Source organism: Sander lucioperca, chromosome 8 (assembly GCF_008315115.2).
Source record: "Sander lucioperca isolate FBNREF2018 chromosome 8, SLUC_FBN_1.2, whole genome shotgun sequence".
Classification (NCBI taxonomy): Eukaryota; Metazoa; Chordata; class Actinopteri; order Perciformes; family Percidae; genus Sander; species Sander lucioperca.
Genome location: NC_050180.1, coordinates 26,541,609 through 26,567,526, shown reverse-complemented (window position 1 = coordinate 26,567,526; position 25,918 = coordinate 26,541,609). Strand labels below are relative to the sequence as shown.

At 42.0% G+C, this 25,918-nt stretch overlaps 1 protein-coding gene and 1 pseudogene across 1 annotated transcript; one reads left to right on the top strand and one right to left on the bottom strand.

The window, feature by feature from the left end:
• Positions 1–6,948: 6,948 nt before the first annotated feature.
• Positions 6,949–11,103, bottom strand: LOC116036686 (annotated as a pseudogene).
• A 10,339-nt stretch (positions 11,104–21,442) lies between these two features.
• LOC116036685 (olfactory receptor 51E1-like) lies at positions 21,443–22,913 on the top strand. The gene has a single exon (XM_031280262.2). It carries the CDS (start codon positions 21,617–21,619, stop codon positions 22,571–22,573), a length of 957 nt encoding a protein of 318 aa, XP_031136122.1. The 5' UTR covers positions 21,443–21,616; the 3' UTR covers positions 22,574–22,913.
• Positions 22,914–25,918: the final 3,005 nt, after the last annotated feature.

Genomic DNA, 25,918 nt, shown 5'->3' with positions numbered 1-25,918 from the left:
ACTGGTTCACCTAGACCCTGATCACAGTGTGGAACCCATTTCCTGACCAACAGCCCCTCAAGAAAATAACACTGAGCACTATTCCTCACCACTGAATCAGGCACAGCTTTATCCAACAAATCCGCCAAGGTAGTATCGGCCTTTTGCTCAGCTATGAATGACTCAATGACTCTCTAGAACTAGTCAACTGTTCTATTTGGAGTTTAACTGGCAACTCAAAACTTTCTGGCTTACTCTCAACCTCCTTGCGTGAAGCAGAGCGGGTAACAGCACAACCCGGAAATACCTCCGGAGACACACAATTTCAATCCGGAGATACCTTTACAGGGGGTACTGAAGCTTGCTTCTTAAAAATGTTTATTTTGCCATCTGCCCACACCTTACTACCTGCCAAATCATTCCCCAAAATCATGTGGACTCCCTCTACTGGCAACTGGGGTCTAACCCCAACAGCTACATCACCCTCTACCAGACCACATTTAAAGGTAACGTCATGTAAAGGAGACGAATGGAACTAATCCCATGCCACGTATCAATACACAACTGCCAGTATCAGACTCCTTAGAGAACGGCAAAACAGATTCCACCAGAAAAGAATCTAAAGCTCCAGTGTCTCTTAAGATCTTAATTGGAACATTTTGGTTGCCATCTACCAAAGACACTACACCATCTGAAATAAAGGCTGAAAAATCACATTGGGAAGACTCAGAACCAAACTCAACTATTGGCTGAAAAAGCTCACCCTGGTGGTCAGAGGATGTAACAGGAACTGCCATCAAAGCAGGTTTAACTTCACCTAACTTTTTTAATTTAAGTAGAGGACAATCTTCCTTCCAATGTCCTTCAACTAAACAATAGCGACAGGTATTAGCATTAACTGGTGCTTTAGGCCCCCCAGAACCAAACTTCTGCTGAGGCCTTTGGAACAAAGCTCCAGAAAAAGATGACCTACTATGCCTAGGAGTAAAGTTATTTTTATAGTGCATGTCACTGTTTGACTCAAAATGGCTTTTATGTGTTAACCTGTACTCATCTGCAAGGACTGCTGCATCACTTGGAGACTTAACTTTACGTTCATTAATGTATGTAGCAACCTGGTCAGACACTGAATCTTTGAACTGTTCTAACACAATCAAGTTAGACAGACCCTCAAAAGTACCAACTTCAGAAGTTCTGCACCAATGATTAAATGCAGAAGTCAAATCGCGAACAAACTCAGAATAGATTTGTGAATCTAGCTTTTCCCTATTACAAATATAAAACGGTGACGATATGCCTCCGGCACAAGCTCGTAGATCTTCAGAACTGCTGATTTAACTTTAGCATAAACTTTACTGTCAGCTACACTCAGTGCTGAAAAAGCTTCACGTGCTTTTCCTGTAAGTACACATTGCAACAACATAGTCATATCCGAATCTGACCAAACTCTAGCTCCAGCAACACGCTCAAATAAAGTAAAATATGTATCTGGATCTGACTCATCAAATTTAGGCAACAAACGAAGATTCTGTGAAACATCAAACTGTGGTACTCCTCCTGGACCATTAACATTTCGTAATCGCGCTACTTCTAACTGCATTTGCAATAGAGTTTAGATTCTCGGCCCAAGCCCGAGCCCGACCCGAGGTCCGGTCGGGCTCGGGCCGTTATTTTCCGCCACATCCTCGGGCCGGGCCCGGACCGCGCCTGGGCCGGACCCTTGATCAAGCATTTTTTTTTTTTTTTTTATCCATTACCTTATTATCCTATTTGGGTGGGGAGAAAGCTATGCCATAATCAGAAATATTATAAATCTATATATATAAGCTATATAAAAGTAACAAATGTGTACAAAAGTTAGGCTGCAGTTACAAAATGCAGCACGTGTCATGCGCGGAGTCTCCTCCTCTCGCACCCATCACACCGGGAGCTTGAAGATGTAAAGAAAAAAAGAAAAACAGGAGAATTAACTTTGAGCAAGTGTGGAGGAAAGTCGGAGGTATGGAAGCAGTTTAAACAAGTCGTGGGCAGTGACAACAATATGTTGTTCATCATGGTTTCATTTTTTTTTTTTTTACGTTTCTTCACTCGGATCCACTTGCGATCCGTTCCATTCTAAACAAACAGCGCAGTTTACATGCTTCGTCCTTGTATTATTCTAAACAGATTTCTGCAGTTCAAACAACTCTGAATTGTAGTTGAGAACGTCAGTTATAACGGCCCACGTATTAAAAAATTGTCGGGTTTAAATCGGGCTCGGGCTCATAATTACAGTTAATGTTTCGGGCCGGGCCGGGCTCGGACACAACGTGCTCGGGCAGGTTCGGGCTTGATTTTTTGGGCCGATCTAAGCTCTAATTTGCAACAACTGCCTCTGCTGTTCAAAAGTTAATGAAGGGCTAGACTGAAAACTTGCACCCTCACTACTAGCAGACTGACCCCAAAGAACACCTTCTTCCCTAAGACCCTGCTTTAATCTAGCCTTAACAGTCTAAGTTTTTTATCAGCAATCTCAATCTGATAATGGTCAGCAATTTCAATTAACTGCTCCTTAGTACACAACGCTAAAGCTACCTCTGAAGGAGCTTGAACAAAACTACTCAAAATAGAAGACATTTTCCTCAACCAACGCAACTATTACAAATGCTGGAGAAAAAAAAAAAAAAAGAAAAAAAATTACACACCTCACCTGCTGCCAATCTGGGTTTAAGGACAGGAGCCACACCCCACTATCCTCCAAAACAACTAACTAACTGGCCCCTGGTCTTCGTGCAGTCACATGTGGTGGGGTTTTATGCACACAAAACCAGCGGAGTGGAAAAGACAACCAGAACCTGGCGGCCCCCCCTCACATCCACAGGTGCTCCCGAGCCAATGTAGGGGAAAAGGGAAAAGGGAAGCTCTACCCACGTTCACTGCCACCTAAAACAAAAACACCACGAGCCTCCTATTGACACTTGCTGATAAGCCTCAACAGGAGAGGACTCCCACCTAAACCAAACCCAGAAAAGGCCCAGAGAGAATTACTAACCAAATTTTAGCTATGAAGCTAACCAAACAAAAGGAACACATGGCTCTCAATGCTCTCTCCCATAATATTGGCCATACCAAAGCATCCCCTCAAACAAAAGTTTGACAATCTGAACTAAACTAACAAAACTACTAACCCAAATTAACTACAAAACAATAATCAAATAAGTCAAACTACAAGCAAACAAACAAATCAATAACAAGGCAAAGACAACCTAGCCAAAACTTTAACCAAATATGAGAAATTGTCAAGTAAACTAAAATACTAAAGCCAGACTAAAGTATAATTAATTTTAACTTAAAGACGAGCCCCCACTTGTCACAAGCCGGCTCACAGCCTGTGGCAAAGAATGAGGAGACACCAACAACAAGTATAGGCCAATCAAGATATTTTATTGTAAATCAAAAAGGAATGAAGTATGAGAATGTCATAATGTAAGGTGTATGTCAAGTGCATGAATGAGTAAATCGGGGTGTGTGTGTGTGTGTGTGTGTGTGTGTGTGTGTGTGTGTGTGTGTGTGTGTGTGTGTGTGTGTGTGTGTGTGTGAAAATGACTGAGTGAAAACTAAGTAAAACTATAAAGGAACAAACAAAACAGGATCATACCTGGAGGAGCAGAGAGAGAGAGAAGAGTGGTTAGAAGCAGTTTAAATACCCTGAGCCCAGGTGGCTCCAATCACTAACAACCCTCCTCTGCCTGCAGGAGGAACCTCCCCTGCAATGCAGAGGAGAGGCCGTAACACTTTCAAGGCAATCCCACCCAAGAACCTCCTTAGTTTACGTTGATTGACAGCTTTCATTCAGGAAGCTCAGAGTGGTTGTCCTGGCCAAAGAACAGTTTTTCTGTCTTTATAACGATGTAGTGCAAGATAGTGCCGTGAATCAAGGAATATAGGCTATGTGTCTCTCATCCGTTCTGATGTTGGGATATGTGCAATGCTTTTGAAATGTCTGTAATCCTTGCCAAAGTTCGCAATGCACCCTTATCTCTAACATTAGAGCTAACTTTGTAGCCTTAGCTAACATAACTAACGTTACCAGATTAGTTTGTAAATAAAGTAACTTTCTGTCATACTTAAATTAGTAGATTTTAGAGTAATGGCTGACATGAGCTGAAAAGATGACAGAATCTTCATTTTTAGGGAAAACCTTTTTGGATTAAAAGCTACTCAACATGCAACTGAATTTATTGCATTTTAGACAGTAACTAGAAGAAAATGTGATCAAAAAAATAAGTTTTAATTGAAAACAACAACTGACATGACAGTTAGTCTGAGTTGAGTTGAGTTAGGTACCGGTCACTGCGAGGTGACGGTCATGACTGAAGAAACAAGGACCTCTGCGTTGAGGAATAAACCTTTTCATAAGGATGGGTGCTTTAACAATTGAGCTAACCAGGGCTCCACTACTTTATTTTCAAACAGCACATGATCACCTGTGTCCTAGGGGAAAGTCCTGTGTTTGTTTGACCCATCCACCACCCCAACCTGCCATCTTAAGTGTAATTTGGCGCTCTTATATTCCGTGACCTTACTTCCTGCTCCGGCAGTACTACGCCAGTACTACGACCCTAACCCTAACTCTCTTTACCTGCTAAGTCCTCCGATATATTCGCCAGCTAGTCTCTGTCTATTTGCTGCTGAGGGGCACCAACCTCTTTATTACAGTGGGTTTTTAGAGAGTCCTGAAACTGTGACAGTGAAAAAAAACTGAGATAAAAACTCTCTAGAGCAGTATAAATGTATTGCATTATTATTATTATTATTATTATTATTACTATTATTATTAGAGCTCTGAGAGTGAACCAAAACAGGAAGGTTTTGGGCCTTAAAACAAACAAAATACAGTGATTTAAAATCACTGTAGAGCTGAGAGGAGTTGCAGAGTCGGGGGATAATTCTCTGTGGATTTGTGACTGGCAGCAACCTCTCTCACATTACACATGCTAATTGAATCCCTTTTTATAATTAAAGATAAAAAAAACTCTGATTGATTAAATTATTGTACTGGTGTCAGATACAATATCAACTGAAAAAGCATCATTGTTCAGTAATGATTGCATCATATGTTGTGGGATTCATGCTTCACTCCTCTGCTGGCATTGACACCTCATTGGTCGAGATGTCATCATCTGTCTAACCCATGCAGGTGTAAACTAACTTCCTGTCCAGAGGGGTTCAGCACACCGCCTTTAGGAGCCACTAATGGGCTGCAAAACATTGTTCATAGAGAGACAAATTAACTCTCACGGGACCTGATTGTTTGTGTGTCTGAAGATGCCCATTATACACAGGCCAAAAGTAAATGGTCATTTACTCCATAAAACACAACGCTATTGAGAATTGAGTTTTGGCATTTCAGTTTTAGCTCTACTTATTAAGACCCCATACTGTAGCATTCACACAAACTTTGCCTCATTAAACTTTCTGAAGACTACATTGTTTTAATGTAGTTTTTCTTTTTAATACCATATGGTTGTAAGCAGGGCCTAAAGTGAACTGAATTGGCCACCAGCCATACAGGCATTTCACCAGCCAATGTTTAACCTGATAAAAGTGAAATACAGGAAATGCACCAGCATCGTTGTTCAACTTGTTAATAATACACATTTAAATGATGTCAAGTCATTAACGCTTAACTGCTGTTGTAAATCAAAAATCTCAATAACCTTGTCATTGTCGTTAACTATCACCTTGGTATTAAAATGTAAAATGTTTTTTTTTTAAACTTTTCTCTAAATCATCTTCATCTTCTTGTTGGCTGCTTGTTTCAGCCGGCCTCTTCACCCCAGTAATGTACCGCCACATTTTAGAACTCAAATCCAAAGAAAATGGCAGACTTGGTTGAAATGTGAAAGAATGTTGGAAAATTGATAACGGCGTCGCCGTTCTTAGAACAGGGGTTTTCAAACTTTTTGTGTGTGTGGACCACTCTTTGTAATCAAGAATTTTTGGGGACCACCATATAATACACATAATAAAATGTGTCTACACACAGTCCTACCTGAATTAATCCGCACCTCTTAATAGGCCTACTAGCACTAAAACTAAAACTGGTCATCTCATCAGTACAACAGGCTCGTTAAAGGAAAGTTTACTGCACACAACGGCTGCCACATATTTAATTTATTCATTTACTCAAGCGCCTGAGGGCATAATCAGGTTCATTTGAACAACAGGCTTATTTCTATAGCAATAGAGTATTAAATCTATACAGTAATAAGGACACTTGGATATAGTCAAAGTTTCAAAACCTTTGGCGATTTGAGATGATTATTAATCTTCAGAGTTTGGACTTGAACGTTACGGCCGAGCGCCACTAGCCTAATTTAGTAATCACACAATAACTTGACCATTTCAATTACATTTTATATCTATATACATATTCTTAATTTTCATGGGAATTTCCTGGTAAAATGAAGGTTAAAAAACTATTATTTTATATTTTTTTTGCTTTTCCACGGACCACCTGCAGTACCCTCACAGACCACTAGTAGTCCATGGACCACTGAGTTGGCAGGATGTTAGTAGTGTTGGCAGAAGAAGCTAGCAAGTTGATTTCCAGATCCTGATGAGCAGGAGCGGATCTAGAAAAATATTTCTGGGGTGGCGAGAGGGGGGCAGGAATTTTTGAGGGGTGGCAACATATGGCAGACATATATATACTGAATTTTATCAAAGTTTGATGAGAAATAGTATGTACACACTACAAAAGGGAACTGGCTGCCATTTACAAACTCATACAGACAAACTTAATCTCATGCAATCAATATCTTGCATTTGAGGTTTCATGTGGAACAGTTCATATTAGGAATGGTTATTACATACATCTTGTGATGCACTTTTGGACACATCATCAGTGATAGTACCTGAGGTCATAGGGGGTTTCGGATCTTTCAACTTCAGACCCCCTCACCCAGGCGACCCGACTGGGAGTGATCAGTTCCCGGCCTGTGTCCAAGAAGCATTCACCCACTGTTTGTCCCTCCTGATCCACAGCCATCGTGAGGCTTTCTCTGCAGCCTCTGAAGCTGTACTGATGGCTCTTCTCTTGCATGCCCCTGTGATTCCCAGGAGGCTGTAGGCCCTGCACAGTGATTTTCCTGCAAAGCTCCTTCCTCCAACCTCGATGGGCAAGCACTGTGCGCGCCACCCTTGTCTCCGACACTCCTCTACCAGCTCCGCATATTTCTCCCTCTTCCTTTCACTGGCTTCCTCCATCCTCTCCTCCCAGGGCACTGTTAGCTCCAACAAGATAATCTTCTTGGATGTTACTGAGAGTAGAACCATGTCGGGTCTAAGGCTGGTCTCCACGATGTATCGGGGGAATCTGAGTTGCTTTCCCAGGTCCACCCTTAGCTGCCAGTCCTTCGCTGTTCCCAGCAGGCCTGTCTGAACTTTTTGTCGGGAAGGCGGGTGTTCTCCTGCTCTTAAGAATGAAATCTTGCGCCTTGGTGGTTGTAAACCCTTGCTCTGATCGATGGCAGTAGTGATGGACTCAGCAATCGCCTTCAGCACTTGGTCATGGCGCCAGCGATAGCGACCATCCTCAAGTGCTTTAGGACAGCTGCTGAGGATGTGCTCCAGAGTTCCTCTTCCCCGGCACAAGGTGCATGCTGGAGTCTCAACCTTGTCCCAACAAAAGAGATTAGATGGGCTGGGCAGGGTGTCATAGACTGACTGAATGAGAAATTTGATGCGATAGGGCTCAGCCCTCCACAGCTCCGCCCATGAAATCTTTCTCTCCATGGCATCTTCCCATCTGGTCCATGAGCCCTGTTGCCTCAATCCCACCATCTGGCTTGCACGCTGCTCCTCGACCCCAGCCCTCACTTCTTTTTGGACTAGGTCCCGCCTTTCCTTGCCCTTCAGTTTGTTGTAATGGGTTGTTGGAGTGCTTCCCAGTCCTGCACGGCTGATAGCCACGGAACCCACCATTTCCTTGTGGCGCAGCCGTGATTCTGCATGGTCCACTGCCTCATGTGCCCTCCACTTTCTGCCAGTCCTGACCTCAATGCCAGCTTGAGATACTCTTGGGTCCTTGGATTCCCTGTACTGAAGCACCTCCCTTGCTCTGGTAACCATGAACTCCTCGCTAAGGCTGTTAATCGGTAGCGTTAGCTTGTTTTTGTTGCCGTAGAGGGCGATGCTGTTTAGACTTCTTGGCAAGCTCAACCACCGTTGCAGGTAATTGCTCACCCTCCTCTCAAATCCTTCCACGGTGGAGATTGAAAATTCATACACCAACAATGGCCACAATATCCTAGGTAGGATGCCATGTTGGTATAACCAGGCTTTGAATTTCCCCGGAAGGCCTGATTTATCGACTGTAGTCAGCCAGCTCTCCAGTTGTTCATTTGTTGCCCTGATGGAAGCGGCATCCTTTAGAGAGCAGTCAAAGGTTTTTCCAAGGCTCTTCACAGGCTTTATTGTGACTGATGGTATTCGGGTACTTTCTATGGAGAAGTGGAACCGGTCTGTTACCTTCCCTCTCTTCAGTACCAGGGACCTGGATTTTTCTGGCTTGAAACGCATCCTAGCCCAGGTGGTTAACCTCTCTAAGCCCTGGAGAATCCATCTGCATCCTGGGACTGACAAAGCTGTTACTGTCAGATCGCCCATGAATGCCCTGATGGGGGGCTGACGGATTCCGGACTTGGTTTTGGGGCCTCTGCATTCCGGCTCAGCGGATTTGACTAGCATGTTCATGGCCAGGGAAAAGAGAATCACTGAAACAGTGCATCCAGTGATGATCCCCTTTTCCAGACGATGCCGCTCAGATGTAACTTTGCCGGAAGTGAACCTCAGGTTAAGGTTGTTATAATAATCCATGATGAGGATCTTGATGCTGCTCGGAACATGATGTCTCCTCAATGCCTCCTCCACTAGCATGTGGGGTATGGAGCCATACGCATTGGCTAAGTCCAGCCATAGTACAGCCAGGTTTCCTTTCCCTTCATGAGCCTCTCTGATCAGTTGTGTCACCACTCCACTGTGTTCAAGGCACCCGGGAACCCCTGGGATCCCTCCCTTTTGCACAGAGGGATCGATGTACTGGTTCTTTAGGAAGTAGTCTGACAGCCGTTGGGAAAGGATACTGAAAAATATCTTCCCCTCGACATTTAGCAGCGAGATGGTCCTAAACTGCTCAATAGTGGTTGACTTTTCTTCCTTCGGAACCCACGCCCCTTCTGCAGATCTCCATTGTTGGGCAACTTTCCCCCTCCTCCAGATGACCCTCAGGATCTTCCACAGATGGTGCAAGAGCTTGGGGCACCTCTTGTATACCAGATATGGCACACCATTGGGTCCTGGTGCTGAGCTGGTTCTGGCGGCCTTGACAATGGTTTGGATTTCTTTCCAACTGGGTACTTTGGTGTTGAAGTCAGTGGTTGGTGCAGATGGGTTGATGAGGTGTCTGCATTCGCCGAGGTCCTCTTCCCGGACTGCATCGCTATAGGTGTCATGCAGATAGGCGTCTATTTCCCCTTTTGAGCAAGTGAGGTGGCCACTGCGCTTCTGGCCTAGCAGCTGTTTGGTAAACCCAAAAGGGTTTGCTAGGAAGGCAGCTCATCTTCTGGCTCTCTCCTTAGCCCGCCTCCTATGCCACTCTGCTCGGCGGAGGGTCAGCAGCTTCTTTCTGAGAATGCCCCGTAGTTCTGCCAGCCCTGGCTTCATATCCTCGGTTGCCCCCCTGAACTGCCTCTTTAAGAGTCGAAGTTCCTGTCTCAGCTGGGCAATCTTCTCTGCCCTGCGGTTCTTGGAGTACTGGTTTGTAGCAGCGTGCTTCTCCACTGAGCCAAACCTTTCGGAGGCAAAGCTGATGATCATGGTTGTCATTGTTTGGAGTTTCCTGTCTGCCGCTCCCTTCATCGTAGCTTCCAGGATACCATCCACATCATCATCAAATTTCTGCCACTCACTCCCTTTGCTGGCTGGAGGCCACTTAACCCGCTGTTGGTGTTGTGGGATGCCTGGTGCTTGGGCTTCCGGAACATGGAGGTTCTGAGCGCTGTGGGGTGACTCCGGGCTCAGCTCCTCCTGCGTCTCACCAAGGTCCTCTGGAGCATGGGGGTTCTGGACACTTTGGGGTGTTTCCCGGCCTAGTTCCTCCTGCGTCCCAACGAGGCAGTTCCTTGTACGCTGCTCTGGCTGCACTTTCACCAAACATCCCATCTTGGTCTGGTGGATCTTCAGACCCCGTGGGTTTTTGCAGCTCTTCCCGCATACACAGATGGTGTTCGTCGTCGAATGTCTGTTTGAGTGTTTCGTTACCTGGTTGACCGTCCGTTCGGGGTGTTCATTCTCCCCCCCTCTCGGGCTCCCCTGGGGGTGTTTTTCTCTGGGACTTTTCGTAGCTGCGTTTGGGTTCTTCCTCACAGAAGATGCAGGTCAGGTTGCTGGCCCTTCCCGCCCCGTTTGCTGTCTCTCCGTGCTGTCCACTGTCTCTCCAGCTGTGTTAGGAATAAGTGACCATACAATGTGATCTCACTTAATAGGAGATAGAAGTATGATAGAAGTAAGGGGCATTATCACAGGAAAGGCATTAAGGTAAGACACAGGTGATGAGTGGCAGATGTGTGAGAGGGGAAGCAAACAGTTTTGGACTGTGTCAGAAAGGCAGCATTGCAGGCAGCATTTTTACAAGATTAGGAACTGTCATTGATTAGTTATAACCATTAGACTGTGTTAACACACACTAACATTTTAGCCTGGGAGAGTATTTTTAGGTTCATTTGTTTAATTTTTTAATTTAATCTGAGCAATAGATCTAAAATACATTCTACACAAAATATAAAAACTCATCTCCCCATCTCACACTTTCACAACAACTTTCCCCAATTATTCATATTTAAGCAAACATGAATTTTTATATTTATTTGATGTCTAAGCATTGTCTCTTAAATTTTATAAAAATGTCTTTGTCATTTGTTGTTCTTATTCATATGTAACTTAGTATATATGCAGCAACAGTTTCCATACCATGTGGACCAGCTCGACTGGAGATCGTTGGTGATGGCCCAGGCACTCTCCTTTCCCTTTCACTGTCTGAGCCCTGCACGTTATCTTGTCTCTCGCTTTCCCCCTCCTCATCTTGGTGATGCTCTCCGTCCATATCTTCACCGCTGTGGTGTTCTCCCACCTCCTCCTGTCCCTGGTCGCCTTGGCCTTGTATTCTATCTCTGTCACCTTTCTGTTGCCCTTTTGTCTCCACCTCGTCTTCGTCTTCTCTCTCTCCTTCCACCTCTTCTCTCTCTCCTTCCACCTCTTTTCTCTCTCCTTCCACCTCATATTACTCATATATACATTTTGTAGCCTACTTTACACAGAACAAACGTCAGACCTAAGTAACATTATATGTAGGCTATAGTTAGCAAAATAACGTTCTTCCACCTGATTTTTATCATCTCAAAATCAGCATCGCAATTATGCTATCACTGTGCTTTTGTTAAAATTTCATTATTTGATAGATAGTTAATCCGTTTTGACCTCTTTCCTCCTGTGTCTCCTTTCCTCATGACTCCTGGCTCCCTCGCCTCGCGGCACTCAGTTTTCCAAACAAATCAGGCTCTTGCCGCTCTGGCGTCATCTCGTGCTGCATTCACTGCAGTCAGACATTGGAGATTCACGCTCATAAATTGTCAAATCGGCTATAACTTTTAATTCGTTGCTGCCAACTGGGGTGGCAACAAGGTGGGCAAGGCTTTCTTTTAGAGTGGCATTTGCCACCCTATGCCACCACGGTAGATCCGCCCCTGCCGATGAGCAACTTGTAGCCACATGCCATCATCGTCCTACGTCAACCACTTGAAGCACAACTAATATCTTTAAAATAGACAATAAAGCATACATTGAATAGACTATAAAGAGAAAAAAGGGCTTCACCTAAACCAATTAGTGGGAAATGGAGACCTCTAGTGGCAGCAAGGGTTGTTGAGAAATTAAATCCTCAGCAGCTAAAAGGTTTTCATCCCTCCTTTAACGTAGTAAAAGTGAACAGAAATCGCTCATCTAACTGAAATGTGGGAACACAAATTTAAGAAGTATCTCTTGGGATGAGGGTAAACTTTTGCCACTAACTCATTTGTCACACACCTTGCAGTGCCGTAGCCCGAAGCTGGACTCGAGTCTGAGACTTTTTTCTTTTGCCTCAGACTTGTCTTGGACTCGTTGGTAATTGGCCTCCGACTTGTCTCGGACTGGGCCATTGGTCTCGTATTCAAGTTGGTCTCGACCGAATCCTGCATTACATACTTTTTATCTAAAGTAATTTTGTCCTTCAAAACAGAACCATGGAAGTGTGCTTATTCAGAAATCAGGTATTTGTTTATTACAAAATCCCTCTAGAACAGGCACTGACATTTGTTGCCTGGTATACGCCTGGCTGCATCATATGAGGAAGCATCATTCATTTTCATTTAGGCCACAGACACACATGTTGCCGAGCACTCTGTAGTATGGATTCTTCAGGACAAGTAATAAGTTCAAGAATGGGAACATATCAATTATTTCAGTGACACCTGTGTTGCTTGTTAATAAAATGAATAATATGGCCTAATGTGATCCTACAGTGCTTTTTGAAAATAATAATGCAAAATGATCCGTCTGCATTGAGGCCACTTCCACCACATCCACACTATTACATATTATTAATTCAGTAATAAGTCTTGACAGACCTTTAACCCAAACATCATTAGCAGGAATATCAACAATTCTAGTGTCTTATTTACTTCTGGTGAAAAGGGAACTGACATAATTATCCTTTGACCAATTTATTAACTGACTCAGTTTGTGGAAGTATCTGTCCTTGTCACACACATACTCTACATACACACACATAATAAGTTATGTTGTTGTTGTTTACAACAGTGATTAACCCAAAATGATGCATCCCAACTTGTGTTGTATTTGAACTTATATTGACGGCTGGAAAGTTGAGCATCATTTGTTTGGTCTAGTGTCCAGGCAAGTTATTCTCAATGATATCATCTGAATCGCAACTCATCACATGCCTAAAATGTATATAAACTTTCATCTCGCAGGCATCAGAGGATCCTATTTTTCACTTCTGCGAATCAAACACCTTTTTCATCAGATGTTCGTGCTTAACCCTAACCCTAGTTTCTCCCTCTGACCCTAATTAATCCCTCCATTCCTGACCTTAACCCCAGACACCACCTTTCTGGATGATGTCACATTACATGCCAGCAAAGGTTGTACCACTGTTGCTTTTGTTGTTGTTGATGCTGACTCTGATCAATGCCCTGCAGGCTTGAAAACCTTAGAGACACGGTCAACAAATGGGTCTTTGTCTATCTGGATGATGCAGATGTCCCTGGGTGGTTTTACTTTCTACAGAAAATCCATCTGCTATTACATATCTTTTGCTGCTCCACTCCATCACTTAACCTTAACCTCCATCACTTAACCCACCCCCTTTTTATACTGACAGTTGAAAGAACAGTTGATATTTCCCTCTACTTGACAGTAAAGTGTCACTGTTTATGGGCATCTTTTTTCCTCAGAAATTATAAGCCCAGCAGAAATTACAGGTCTGCTGGGCTCCTCTTTCCCAGAGGAGCCCAGCAGACCTGTAATTTCTGTTTACACCAAAATGGACACAGATCATACATAGTGACATCAATACAAAGCTTTAGTAGCTCTTTTGTTTGAGTGTTTCTTATCACTAAGAAAAAGGGTTCCCTGGGGGGAAAAAACTGCATAAGTGTTATACATGTGTGAATTTAAAGTTTTCATTAAACTGGGTGATAACTAGAAACAGTATTTGGCGCTTATGGCTCTTTCTTTAAATGCAGCAGCATCAGAAAGACAAAATACACAATACTTATATACTTGCGTATCGGCTGATACCAAGTACTGATCCGATACCAGTGTGTCATATATTTTATTATGTTTTAACAGCTGTATACTACTATCCCTGTATGGATGTGATATGATGTATAACAACTGTATACTACTATCTCTGTATGATGATATGATGTATAACAGCTGTATACTACTATCTCTGTATAGATGATATGATGTATAACAGCTGTATACTACTATCTCTGTATGGATGATATGATGTATAACAGCTGTATACTACTATCCCTGTATGGATGTGATATGATTTCTATCTTTGTTGTCGGTCTGGCTCAGGTTAAACTCTTTGTGAAACATGAACAAACACAAACAATGAACGCCCCAGAACTTTCTTTTATTCTGTAGTTTGACAGTCAGTTTTAACGGAAAAAGAACATCAATAAACTACTTTAACGTAGATTTTCTTTAGGGCTTTATTACGTGGTATCAGATCGGTGTCATAACTCCAGTACTTCCCGATACCGATACCAGTGTTTTAGGCAGTATCGGAGCCGATACCCCTACTGGCATCGGTATCGGAACATCTCTAGTTTAGACAAGAGTTAAATAATACAGAAAGACTGCAAATGAAGCAGAAAAAGCAATTATCAAGTTGTCACCTACAATAATGAAACCGTAACATGGGCCTAAACACATTAGAAACACAACTACAAGAACAAAAAGATTCCCGGCTGCTTTCAGCTCTGATCCTTTGGAGTCACTGATAGCTGGAGTGAAACAACTGTAATGTGAGAGCGCATGGCACGAGCCTGAGACACAGCCACAGCTAATATTTTCAGATACAGGATTTGAAGTGTTTAAACTGCAGATAATCCAGCCACCTTCATGTTTTTACAATCTAGTAGTAGGGCTGCTTTAAACTAAGGTGACCAGATTTCTAAGACAAAATCCAGGGACATTTTCAGCTCAGAAGCGTAAATACCTCCAAAACAGGTAATGTTTTCATCTTTGTAAGGGCCCTGACACACCAACCCGATTATCGGCCGTCAGACAATCTGGCGAGTTCAGTGGCTCGAGTCTGTTCAGTGTCCGTCCGAGGAGCCGTCAGTCTTCATTTTGGCCGACCCGACATGCTCAGTCGGAGACAGGGCAGTCAGGACTCACACGGAAATGGCGAGTGGATGAGCCTCTCAAAATCTGACGAAAATCTTTTAAACTGACCTTTGTCGATCTGAAATGAAGACAGATTCAGCAACTGCACGGCCTATTTCTCGTTTAAAATGTTTTCAGAAACACGTTTCGGTGAATTATTTTAGTACAATATGAGATCGTATTCTGAACAAGCCGCCATGACAGTCTGGCTGTGAATTTCCGGAGAAAAAAGAACCACGTGACGCGTTCGTCCAATCAGCTGCCGGTTTTCATTTACTGGGAAACAATACAGAGCAACGCTGCTTGCTGCTATGGAGACTTATTATGTTTTGCGCACGCGCAGAGCGTACACTCAAGTCGGCGTCGCCTCAGTGTGTTTTGAGGCATTTTTTTGGACCTCGGGGACCCGACTGATCAGTCCGACTGGCTTTTCTGCCTACGGTCGGCCATCTGGTTGGTGTGTAACAGCTCTAAAACGGGGACACTGCCCCAGGGGTGTCACTAGACCTAGAGCTGCACTGGGGCACAAGCCCCCCTAGGGGGGTCCATGGCCATGCTCCCCTGTAAGAAAATGTCTATTTTAACGTTTAAATGCATCAATCTGCTGCACTTTGAAAAGAAATTCAGAGGTTAGACTTGATTATTCTTATCTATGGATGGAAATATTTGTGCTGTAGCCTGAACTATTTAGCACTTCAGAATTTTAACCATGCACACACAGGTGGAATTCATTTATCTTTATATTTTTGCATTAATGTCACTAGGAAGCATACCAGTAGAAATATATATTTATATTTGTAAGTGGGATATATGTATATAAGTAAATGGGATTGTCTGGAATCTGGCAATATAATAATCATTATGGTGGGATACACTGGCTAAGCAATTTACAAAAATGTATGTGCTGACATAAATAGTTTACATGAGAATACATTATAATTTTGGCCCAAAGTTGGAGACCATGTAGAATTTCTTTTGCAATTTCAAAACCTGATTACCCAGGAACCGCTTATTGTACCGATGCATGTGTTGAGTAAAGAGTTTGTGAGATATTTCACAGAGAGTAATGGATGTGCAGATATTTATGCAGAATGCAAATATGACATTTCACGTAAGTTCAATGTTAATTTTCTCGCAAACCATTTGTCACAGCAACTTGCGCTAATATCATTGGAAAGCTTAGATTCTGGTTGAGGTGGTTGTGCCAGACTCACGCCTCTGGCTGAGTCTCTGTCTGTCAGAGGGAGAGCAGGAGTGCGGTTGTGAAGAAGTTGTTAATTTCATGTTGCAGATTAACACTTTTGCATGCACTATATCCGTGTCACATTCTCATTAGGGGCTGAGCCCCCCCTAAAGGTCTGATCCTACAATCGCCCCTGCTGCTACTTCATACTTGTACTCCACTATACACCTCAGAGGGAAATGTTGTCATGTTTACTGCACTACATTTATCTGACAGCTGTTGCTTTATTGTTTCACGCTGGGCTTGTTTCTGCAACAGCTCATTGAGTATCAGATACAATTAAACCTATTGAGGAAATATTTTCTTTTGACATTGGTCCAGTGTTAAACGAGATCGCTGCAGTCGGCAACGGCGAAACAAGCTAACATGTAAGTTAACAGGACCATTGTCCAGATTGTATACGTTCATAAAAGTGCTTGTTTTGCCGCTGACAGACTCAGATTAATATTCTAAGTGTCTGACATTATGGAAAGGATTTCTAAGGTCGAACTTTCTGTTAAAGAGAAAGATCCTTTTTTGAAACATAAAAAGTCTGCGAAATTGCATTCGCTAAACCCACCAGACTCCATGTAAATAAACAGTAATTCTAGCATTGTAAAATAAGGGCATTCAAGAACATCTCTGAGCTCTGAGCAGCGCTTGCTCTGGCTGTCTTGAGTAGGGTGCACGACTATACGTTTGGTCAATGTTTTCTTTCTTTCATTCCAATTTCGGGTCTGTCAGTCACAGTGAAAACCGGAGACATTTCTGGGGACAGCTCCAGCCGGGGATAGGTCACCGAAACCGGGGACGTCTGGTCACCCTAAAGTTTAAACAACATATATTCCCCGATTCAAATGGATCTTCATTTACATTTACAACTTCATTTGTTTTAACAGATGTCTGTGTCTGAAGAAAGACCTTTTTCTGTCTCTGTGGAACTGCTTTGAGGGTTTGGAGCTATAATGACATTGTAAGCTTTTTGTAATGTGTCATAAATTCTGGACCAATAGTTTGTCAGTTTGGGGTGTGAACAGAACATACGTCCAAGGTTTTCCAGGAGTTTGATAAACATCTGTTACAGACATCTTGAACATTGGGGTATATTTTAGATCACTGATTCTCAAACTGAGTACCACAGGTGGTACGCCAGCTCCCTCTAGTGGTACGCAGATGGAATCTCTGATATATTTTTTAAAATTAAATTAATTAATTTATACCATGGTCTGGGTGAATACTCGATTTTGATTGGCTGCAGGTTGTCTATAATAATGTGTTATGGGTCACCTACCAAAGGAGTTCCACTGAAACTGACTGTTTAGTGTTACTAGATAAGATAGACTTTATTAATCCCACACTGGGGAAATTCCTTTGCTACAGAAGCTCAAAAGAAAAAAATGTACACACATCAGAATAACACAAATACACATTAGTTATAATAATAATAATAATAATAATAATAATAATAATAATAGTAATAAATCAAACATATTTACACAGTAAACCTCTAAACAGACAGTATACAAACACAGATATGCAGATGATGAGGTGCGGATGAATAGAAATGAAATATTGCACAGTTGGAGGTGACACAGAGTAATAAATAGTAAAGCGTAGTGCAGGAAGTTACACTCTGAACACCACAGGATGGTGCTAACACACACGCTGTAAGAAGTAAGTTACACTCTGAACACCACAGGATGGTGCTAACACACGCTGTAAGAAGTAAGTTACACTCGGAACACCACAGGATGGTGCTAACACACACACTGCAAGAAGTAAGTTACACTCTGAACACCACAGGATGGAGCTAACACACACACTGCAAGAAGTAAGTTACACTCTGAACACCACAGGATGGTGCTAACACACACGCTGCAAGAAGTAAGTTACACTCTGAACACCACAGGATGGTGCTAACACACACGCTGCAAGAAATACATTACACTCTGAACACCACAGGATGGAGCTAACACACACACTGCAAGAAGTAAGTTACACTCTGAACACCACAGGATGGTGCTAACACACACGCTGCAAGAAGTAAGTTACACTCTGAACACCACAGGATGGTGCTAACACACACGCTGCAAGAAATACATTACACTCTGAACACCACAGGATGGTGCTAACACACACGCTGTAAGAAGTAAGTTACACTCGGAACACCACAGGATGGCGCTAACACACATGCTGTAAGAAGTAAGTTACACTCGGAACACCACAGGATGGCGCTAACACACATGCTGTAAGAAGTAAGTTACACTCGGAACACCACAGGATGGCGCTAACACACATGCTGTAAGAAGTTAGTTATACTCTGAACACCACAGGATGGCACTAACACACGCTGCAAGAAGTAAGTTACACTCTGAACACCACAGGATGGTGCTAACACACACACTGTAAGAAGTAAGTTACCCTCTGAACACCACAGGATGGCACTAACACACACACTACAGGAAGTTACACTCTGAACACCACAGGATGGCGCTAACACACACGCTGCAAGAAGTAAGTTATACTGCCCCTCTGAACTGACTTTGTTTCACAGTGAATAACGTTATCTCACATCCCGTTCACTGTTCAGGTCGCTGCTTCAGGCTGCGGCCGTACCAGTAACATTACACATCGCGGATCAAATTGCTCATAAAAGTCATATTGTTTTGGGGACAATGACATGGCTGGATAGCTAGCTTGTCAACATACTGTAAAATTATTATTACTGATTAAAAACTGTACACAACGTTATTGACTTTGGATCTTGCTAGCATAGCGTTAGCTTTCTGGCTCGTAGCTAATCTGAAGGGTTCTACGAGCTGGGCGGACTATAAATATCTCCTGTTGTTAAGGGTGTCAAGTTGTATCTAAGGTCCTTCCTAATTCCTGGAGCAGTGAACAACTTTGCATTGCATAAGAACCTTATGGGATGGGAATTATTGTTCAAGGTATTAGTCAAACCATCAGGCGTAACCAGTGAAACTAGGAGTTATTGTTTGGAAAAACTTTAAATTTCGATTGTAAAACATTAAAATATGAACTAATATTTTAAAAACATGTTATTCGGCAAGTGACCATGGTATTAGCGGGTTAAAGTGTCCATGGTCAGGTATTAATGGACTATGGCGAGGTTGCCTTCGCCGAAGTTACTTACTTAAAAACATAATACTATAGAAATACTACAACATTGCCAATAATACTTAAACTATGATCAGTTAAAAGTAATTAAAAATAAGTGTTTGTTTAAGTGTAATATTTTTGTTTAGATATTAGCTACATAGTCACGTTCATGAACGGAGGGCGCATACACCCAAATTTAGTAATGGCAAGATAGTAAGCAGAGGTAAGATGAATGGTTCAAAAACACTGCAATGGTGGCTCCAAACAGGAACTTTTGTGAAGAGAAGTGTGGAAGAGGAGGAGAACATTTCGAGCAGCCCTGTTGAAACTATTGGTGATGAAGTTCAGGGTTAGGGTTAGTCGCTACTTAGTCTCGCATTACCAGACCTTCCTCCACAGCGCTGCTGGGGTGGGTCTGGCTAGTCCACACAACATTCCTGGATGGGAGAAAAACGTGCTCTGGTTTATTGACATTTCTTTAAACCAATCACAATCATCTTGGGCGGTGCTGTGCTCCGGACGGAGCCACGGTGCCTCTGCTAAATAGTCTCAGGAAGGAACTTGTTTTGGTGGAACGTGTACGTTCAAAAGTAGTTGTAGTCGTGCAACAGAAAACTCAGATTGGACAGATAGTCTAGCTAGCTGTCTGGATTTACCCTGCAGAGATCTGAGGAACAGTTAACCATAGTCCTCACAAGTCCACCAGAGGTTAGAACGCCAACACAAAGACAGAGGAAGGGGACGAACATCCGAAAAGAGGGACATCTGGACGAATTTCCGGCAGCAGTCGGAAGCAATCCCGGAAGTGGAACGTTGAGTATATAGACTAGTCGCTACCTCAGCAGCGGTGAAGTCTCCACACACCTGCTAGCAGCAAACGATGCAAAACAGTAAGAGGATACGACCCGAGTTACCTCAAATTAGGCTTCAGTTGGAGCGGGACGGAGGAAGTACAGCGTGGCTGTCTACAATAAATATTGTTTCGTCATTGTCTGTCCCTTTTTTCTGACAAAGAAACGAGGAAATCTACAGTATAAAAAATAGGAAAACTGAACCGTTTTAAAGTCATTCATCCCTTTATTACATACTATCTTTAAATGAGCACAAATTCTATCATACAATGTATAATACAATGTTTAATATATACTTTGCATTGATAATATTAAGTCGTGGATCATTGAATCGATACGTTACACCCCTAATATCTAGTCATTTATCCAGTTTAGTTTTTGAAATCCCTAAACGACATCATCATTATTATGATGAGTGGATGGGTGTGTGTTGGTGTAAAGTGTCCTGTGACTGTTGACAGCAGTGTAAAGTTCTTGTTGTTGTTTAATGAGCTCCACAGAGGCCCGAGGTCTGAAGGTCCGAGGGATAAATGCAGCTGTTCTCACATCTGTCTCTCTTCAGACCTTCGTTCAGCGTTCACTGCGCCGCTGTTTCTGTCCCTTTCCTTTTCTAAATGGTAATGTTGTTAATGTCAGTCTAATGTTTATATGAGCCTGATGTTTACGTGAGCCTAATATTGTTCATATGAGCCTAATGTTGTTTATATGAGCCTAATATTGTTTATATAAGCCTAATATTGTTTATATGAGCCTAATATTGTTTATATGAGTCTAATATTGTTTATATGAGCCTAATATTGTTTATATGAGCCTAATGTTTACGTGAGCCTAATATTGTTTATATGAGCCTAATATTGTTCATATGAGCCTAATGTTGCTTATATGAGCCTAATATTGTTTATATGAGCCTAATATTGTTTATATGAGCCTAATATTGTTTATATGAGTCTAATATTGTTTATATGAGCCTAATGTTGCTTATATGAGTCTAATATTGTTTATATGAGTCTAATATTGTTTATATGAGCCTAATATTGTTTATATGAGCCTGTTTATGAGCCTAATGTTTATATGAGCCTAATGTTTATATGAGCCTGTTTATGAGCCTAATGTTTATATGAGCCTAATGTTTATATGAGCCTGTTTATGAGCCTAATGTTTATATGAGCCTAATGTTTATATAAGCCTAATATTTATATGAGCCTAATGTTTATATGAGCCTGTTTATGAGCCTGTTTATATGAGCCTATTGTTTATGTGAGCCTAATTGTTATGTTGTTTATGTGAACGTTTTTTGAATTAATGTTTTTATATTAATGTTCTTTAAATGATTGTTAATGTTTGAACATGTGAATTCACAGATTTAATGATTTTTAAACTCATATTAACTTATTGATCTGAAGTGTGTTTTAGTTAAGTTTTTTTCTTCTGTCTCCTGATGACGTCAGCAGAGTTAATTAACGTGACTTCTGTCACGTCGCTGACGCTGGTCGGTCTTGCCCCGCTGTCCGACCACAGTCTGTTCTTCTTTTTCGTGTTTCTCTCGGTGTATCTCTTCGTGTTGTCCGCCGACTCGCTGGTGGTTTACATCATCTGTTCGCAGCGGAGTCTGTGGCGGCCGATGTTCTGCTTTGTGGCGGCTGTTCTGCTGAATTCTCTCGCGGCCAGCGCAATGGTTTATCCCAAACTTCTGTCTGACCTGCTGGCGGGCGGCAGCTCTGTGCGTGTGTCCCGCTCTGCGTGCCTGTGTCAGGCCTTCCTGCTGTACTCTCTGGGCGGCTCCAGCTTCATGCTGCTGTCCGCCATGGCCTTGGACCGCTACATGTCCATTTGCCGCCCTCTGCGCTATGCCGCGCTAGTGTCTCCTGCCGCTGTAGCGGTGCTGCTGCTGCTCTGCTGGCTGCTCCCGGCCACTCTGGTGGGCGGCGGGGTGCTGCTCGCCAGCCGCTTACCGCTCTGCAGCATGCAGCTCAGCAGGATCTACTGCGACATCTACAGCTTCATCAGCCTGAGCTGTGGCGGCGGAGCAGCTCAGCTCAGCGAAGTATACGGGCTTATATGCACCACGGCCACCGTCTTCCTGCCTGCCGCCTTCGTGCTCTTTTCCTACGGCAGGATCCTCGCCATCTGTCTGCAGAGCTCGCGCAGCTTCAGCAGCAAAGCACTGCACACGTGCCTGCCGCACCTGCTGGTGTTCCTCAGCTACTCCATCAGCACCGCCTTTGAGATGCTGCACCGCCAGCTGCAGGCGCGCAGCGACCCTGCCGCCTCGCTCGCCGCCTCGGTGGTGTTGGTGGTGGTTCCGACCGTGCTGAACCCGGTCATCTACGGGCTGAAGATGAAGGAGGTGTTCGGTCATGTGACAAGGCTGCTGAGCTGCCAGACAGAGCGCTGATCGCATGTGTTGATCACAGAGGTGGAAAGTAACAAATTACTATTAATCAGGTTTAAGTACTTACATGTCGTTTTTTGCGTACTATTCCTTGTTCAAGTCATTTTTAAATCTGGAATTTTACTTTTACTTCAGTTTGTTTTGTTTGACATGTTGTACTTTGCTACATTTTGAATCACATACCAAATAAAAAAAAGTAAATACAAAAGCTCTCTAACGTTGTTATGTATCTGTAAACAAACTCAAACGGAAAGCGGCTTTGTAACTTTATCAAATTCATTGAATTTCATTTCCAACCTTTATTTAAAACTCGGGGCCCATTGAGGGAGACGCTCATGTTCAATGTACATTTATCAAAGCCATAAATTGCTTTATAGATGGGGGAGAGACCAATTTAGCAGAGGAGCAAAGGCAGCTTTGGCAGTTTTGCTCAGTCCGTCCTGTAAAAAATCTAAAGGCAGAATGGCAGACCTAATCTAGGGGTTTAAACGTTGAGGATGCAGCATGCCTATAAATCACATCTCCATAATCAAAAACAGGCAAAAGAAGAGCTTTCACAATTCTTTTCCTGCAACATATTGAGAAGCGGGATTTGTTTCTGTACAAAAAGCCAACCTTCTGGCGCAGCTGGCAGACAAAATTATCAATATGACATGTAAATGAAAATCTTTAATCAATCCATAAACCAAAGTACTTATACTCAGAGACCCTTTCAATACAAGAGCCGTTAACTGTGGTTATACAAGGATTAATAGTGTCAATATTTCTAGCATTTGTAAATAACATAAATTTAGTCTTATCTGCATTTAGAAGAAGCTTAAAATTTAGAAGTGCAGCTCGCAGGTCATTAAACGCAACCTGCAGTAGCCAGTTGTACACAGACAAAGGCGACTAGAAAAAATATGAATAAAAGCAAACTGTCAGAATCGGAAAAAGTTTTATTGCCACAATAAGTAAGCTCATGTGGAATTTGCCTTGGTGAAAGGTGCATACATAAACAAACAAACAAACAAACATATACACATCTTAACATGTTAAACATGAATATGAATACATACATATTAACATTATTAAACAATATAAATATATACAAGGTATCTTAAATAGTAAAACACATGTTTATAAACCTTTAAAACAGTGGTTAAAGTAAGTTAGCAGCATAAAACAGATTGTGCAAAACAGCGATTCAAGTTCTTTCAGTCTTTGGCAGTGGGGGGGGGGGCAGTGCGTGCAGCTCTGGGGAAAGAAGCTGTTTTTCTGCCGTTTTATTAAATATTTTATTGCTCTGTACCTTCTCTCGGAGGGGAGGGGTGCGAGCATTGTCCAGGGTGGGATGGGTCCTTTATAATACAGCTGGCTTTCTTTTATTTATTCTTATTGGTAGTAATACGGCTGCACAGTAAATCGTTTTTTGGGTCGTCATCGCGTCGTGAAAGACACTCAGAGATTTTTTGTGTTAGTTGAAAGAATATATCAGCAGAAAACTGGACTTTAAAAATTAACTGTTGTTCTTTTTTTAGTGCTTCCTTTTCCATTCAATGTTCAATTTGTTTAATAAAAGAAAGGTGGAAATGATTTCCTTTCATTTGTTTTAAACTTAACAAGCAGTTTGTTTTATTTAAGCAGAATACTGAAAGCAACAGAACTGAGAACACTTTAGTTTCTGTTTATTTATCACAAGTTATATCATTATCATATACTGTATTTTCCTCACATCGTGCAGCCCTATTTGGGTCATTTTGTGTCTGAGGTTGTTTTGCGTATTTTGCGGCTGCACAATATATCGTTTTTTTAATCGTCATTGCAATATCAACTTGCGCAATAAAGGTAGGTAGATAAAGATAGATCTTTATTGCTCACAGTCAAACTCAAGGTAAAAATGTAAGAAAGGAGCAAATCAATAAGTGTGTAAAGTCACATAAAGTAACATAGCTACAGTAAGAAATAAAAATGTTTAGTAGAAGTAAAGTGAGATTACACAGGGTCAGGTTTTCAGTGCTGGAATGTAACTTAGTACATTTACTCCAATACTGTACTTTATTCCAAATGTTGAGGTACTTGTACTTTACTTGAGTCTTTTCTTTTCATGCCACTTTCTACTTCTACTCCGCTACATTTCAGAGAGAAATATTGTTCTTTTTACTCCAATACATTCACCTGTTACAGCTTTAGTTACTAGTTACTTTAGTTACTCCGCTACATTTATCTGTTACAGCTTTAGTTACTAGTTACTTTAGTTACTCCGCTACATTCATCTGTTCCAGCTTTAGTTACTAGTTACTTTAGTTACTCCGCTACATTCATCTGTTACAGCTTTAGTTACTAGTTACTTTAGTTACTCCGCTACATTCATCTGTTCCAGCTTTAGTTACTAGTTACTTTAGTTACTCTGCTACATTCATCTGTTACAGCTTTAGTTACTAGTTACTTTAGTTACTCTGCTACATTCATCTGTTACAGCTTTAGTTACTAGTTACTTTAGTTACTCCACTACATTCACCTGTTACAGCTTTAGTTACTAGTTACTTTAGTTACTCCACTACATTCACCTGTTACAGCTTTAGTTACTAGTTACTTTACACATTAAGATTACTGCACACAGAACACATGTAGTTTATAAAATCTGATGTTTAATTCTAAAGTAAACTAGCCAACAATATAACATCCTACAAGTCCAGCTGAGATGATTAGACCATTAAACACACAACTGGTTGGATTCTTTGCACTTTCTACAATGCTTTAACTAAATTTTCCTGATGATACTTACAGACTTTTACTGACGTAACATTTTCACTGCAGGACTTTTACTAGTATTTTTACAGTGTTGTATTAGTACTTTTACTGCAGTAGAGGATCTGAATACTTCTTCCACTGCTGGGGTTTGCCCTATCCAGCCACATTTAGACCAACCCGTGCACACTTTTAAATGTTTTCCATTATTTGTTTAAAGTGAAGTGTTAGAAGAAGTTTAGAGCAGTTTTTCATTCTGAGCCTTAAATATTTCTACATGTCTGAAGTCATGTTGTAGAAGGGTTGTATTAATAAAAAAATTATATATTGACTCCCCTATTCATGTTTTATTGTGTTGCTGTTTAAAGGTGTAATTTGAAGTTCTTGTTTAATGTTATCTGTTATGTCTCATGTGAACTGACTTGGGCTGCATTAATTATTATGTCAAAAGAACAATGTACCATTGTTACCTAGCATACACACCTGGATGAAGTTTCCTTGTTCCTTTGCCAAAAGCACCAACCTGTCCATTGGCAATTATTGAACAAAGGTATGTGACACAGTGTTCACACATCAGACACTCAAAACCAAGGCCGCCCAATTCGGGGCCAAGTTTGG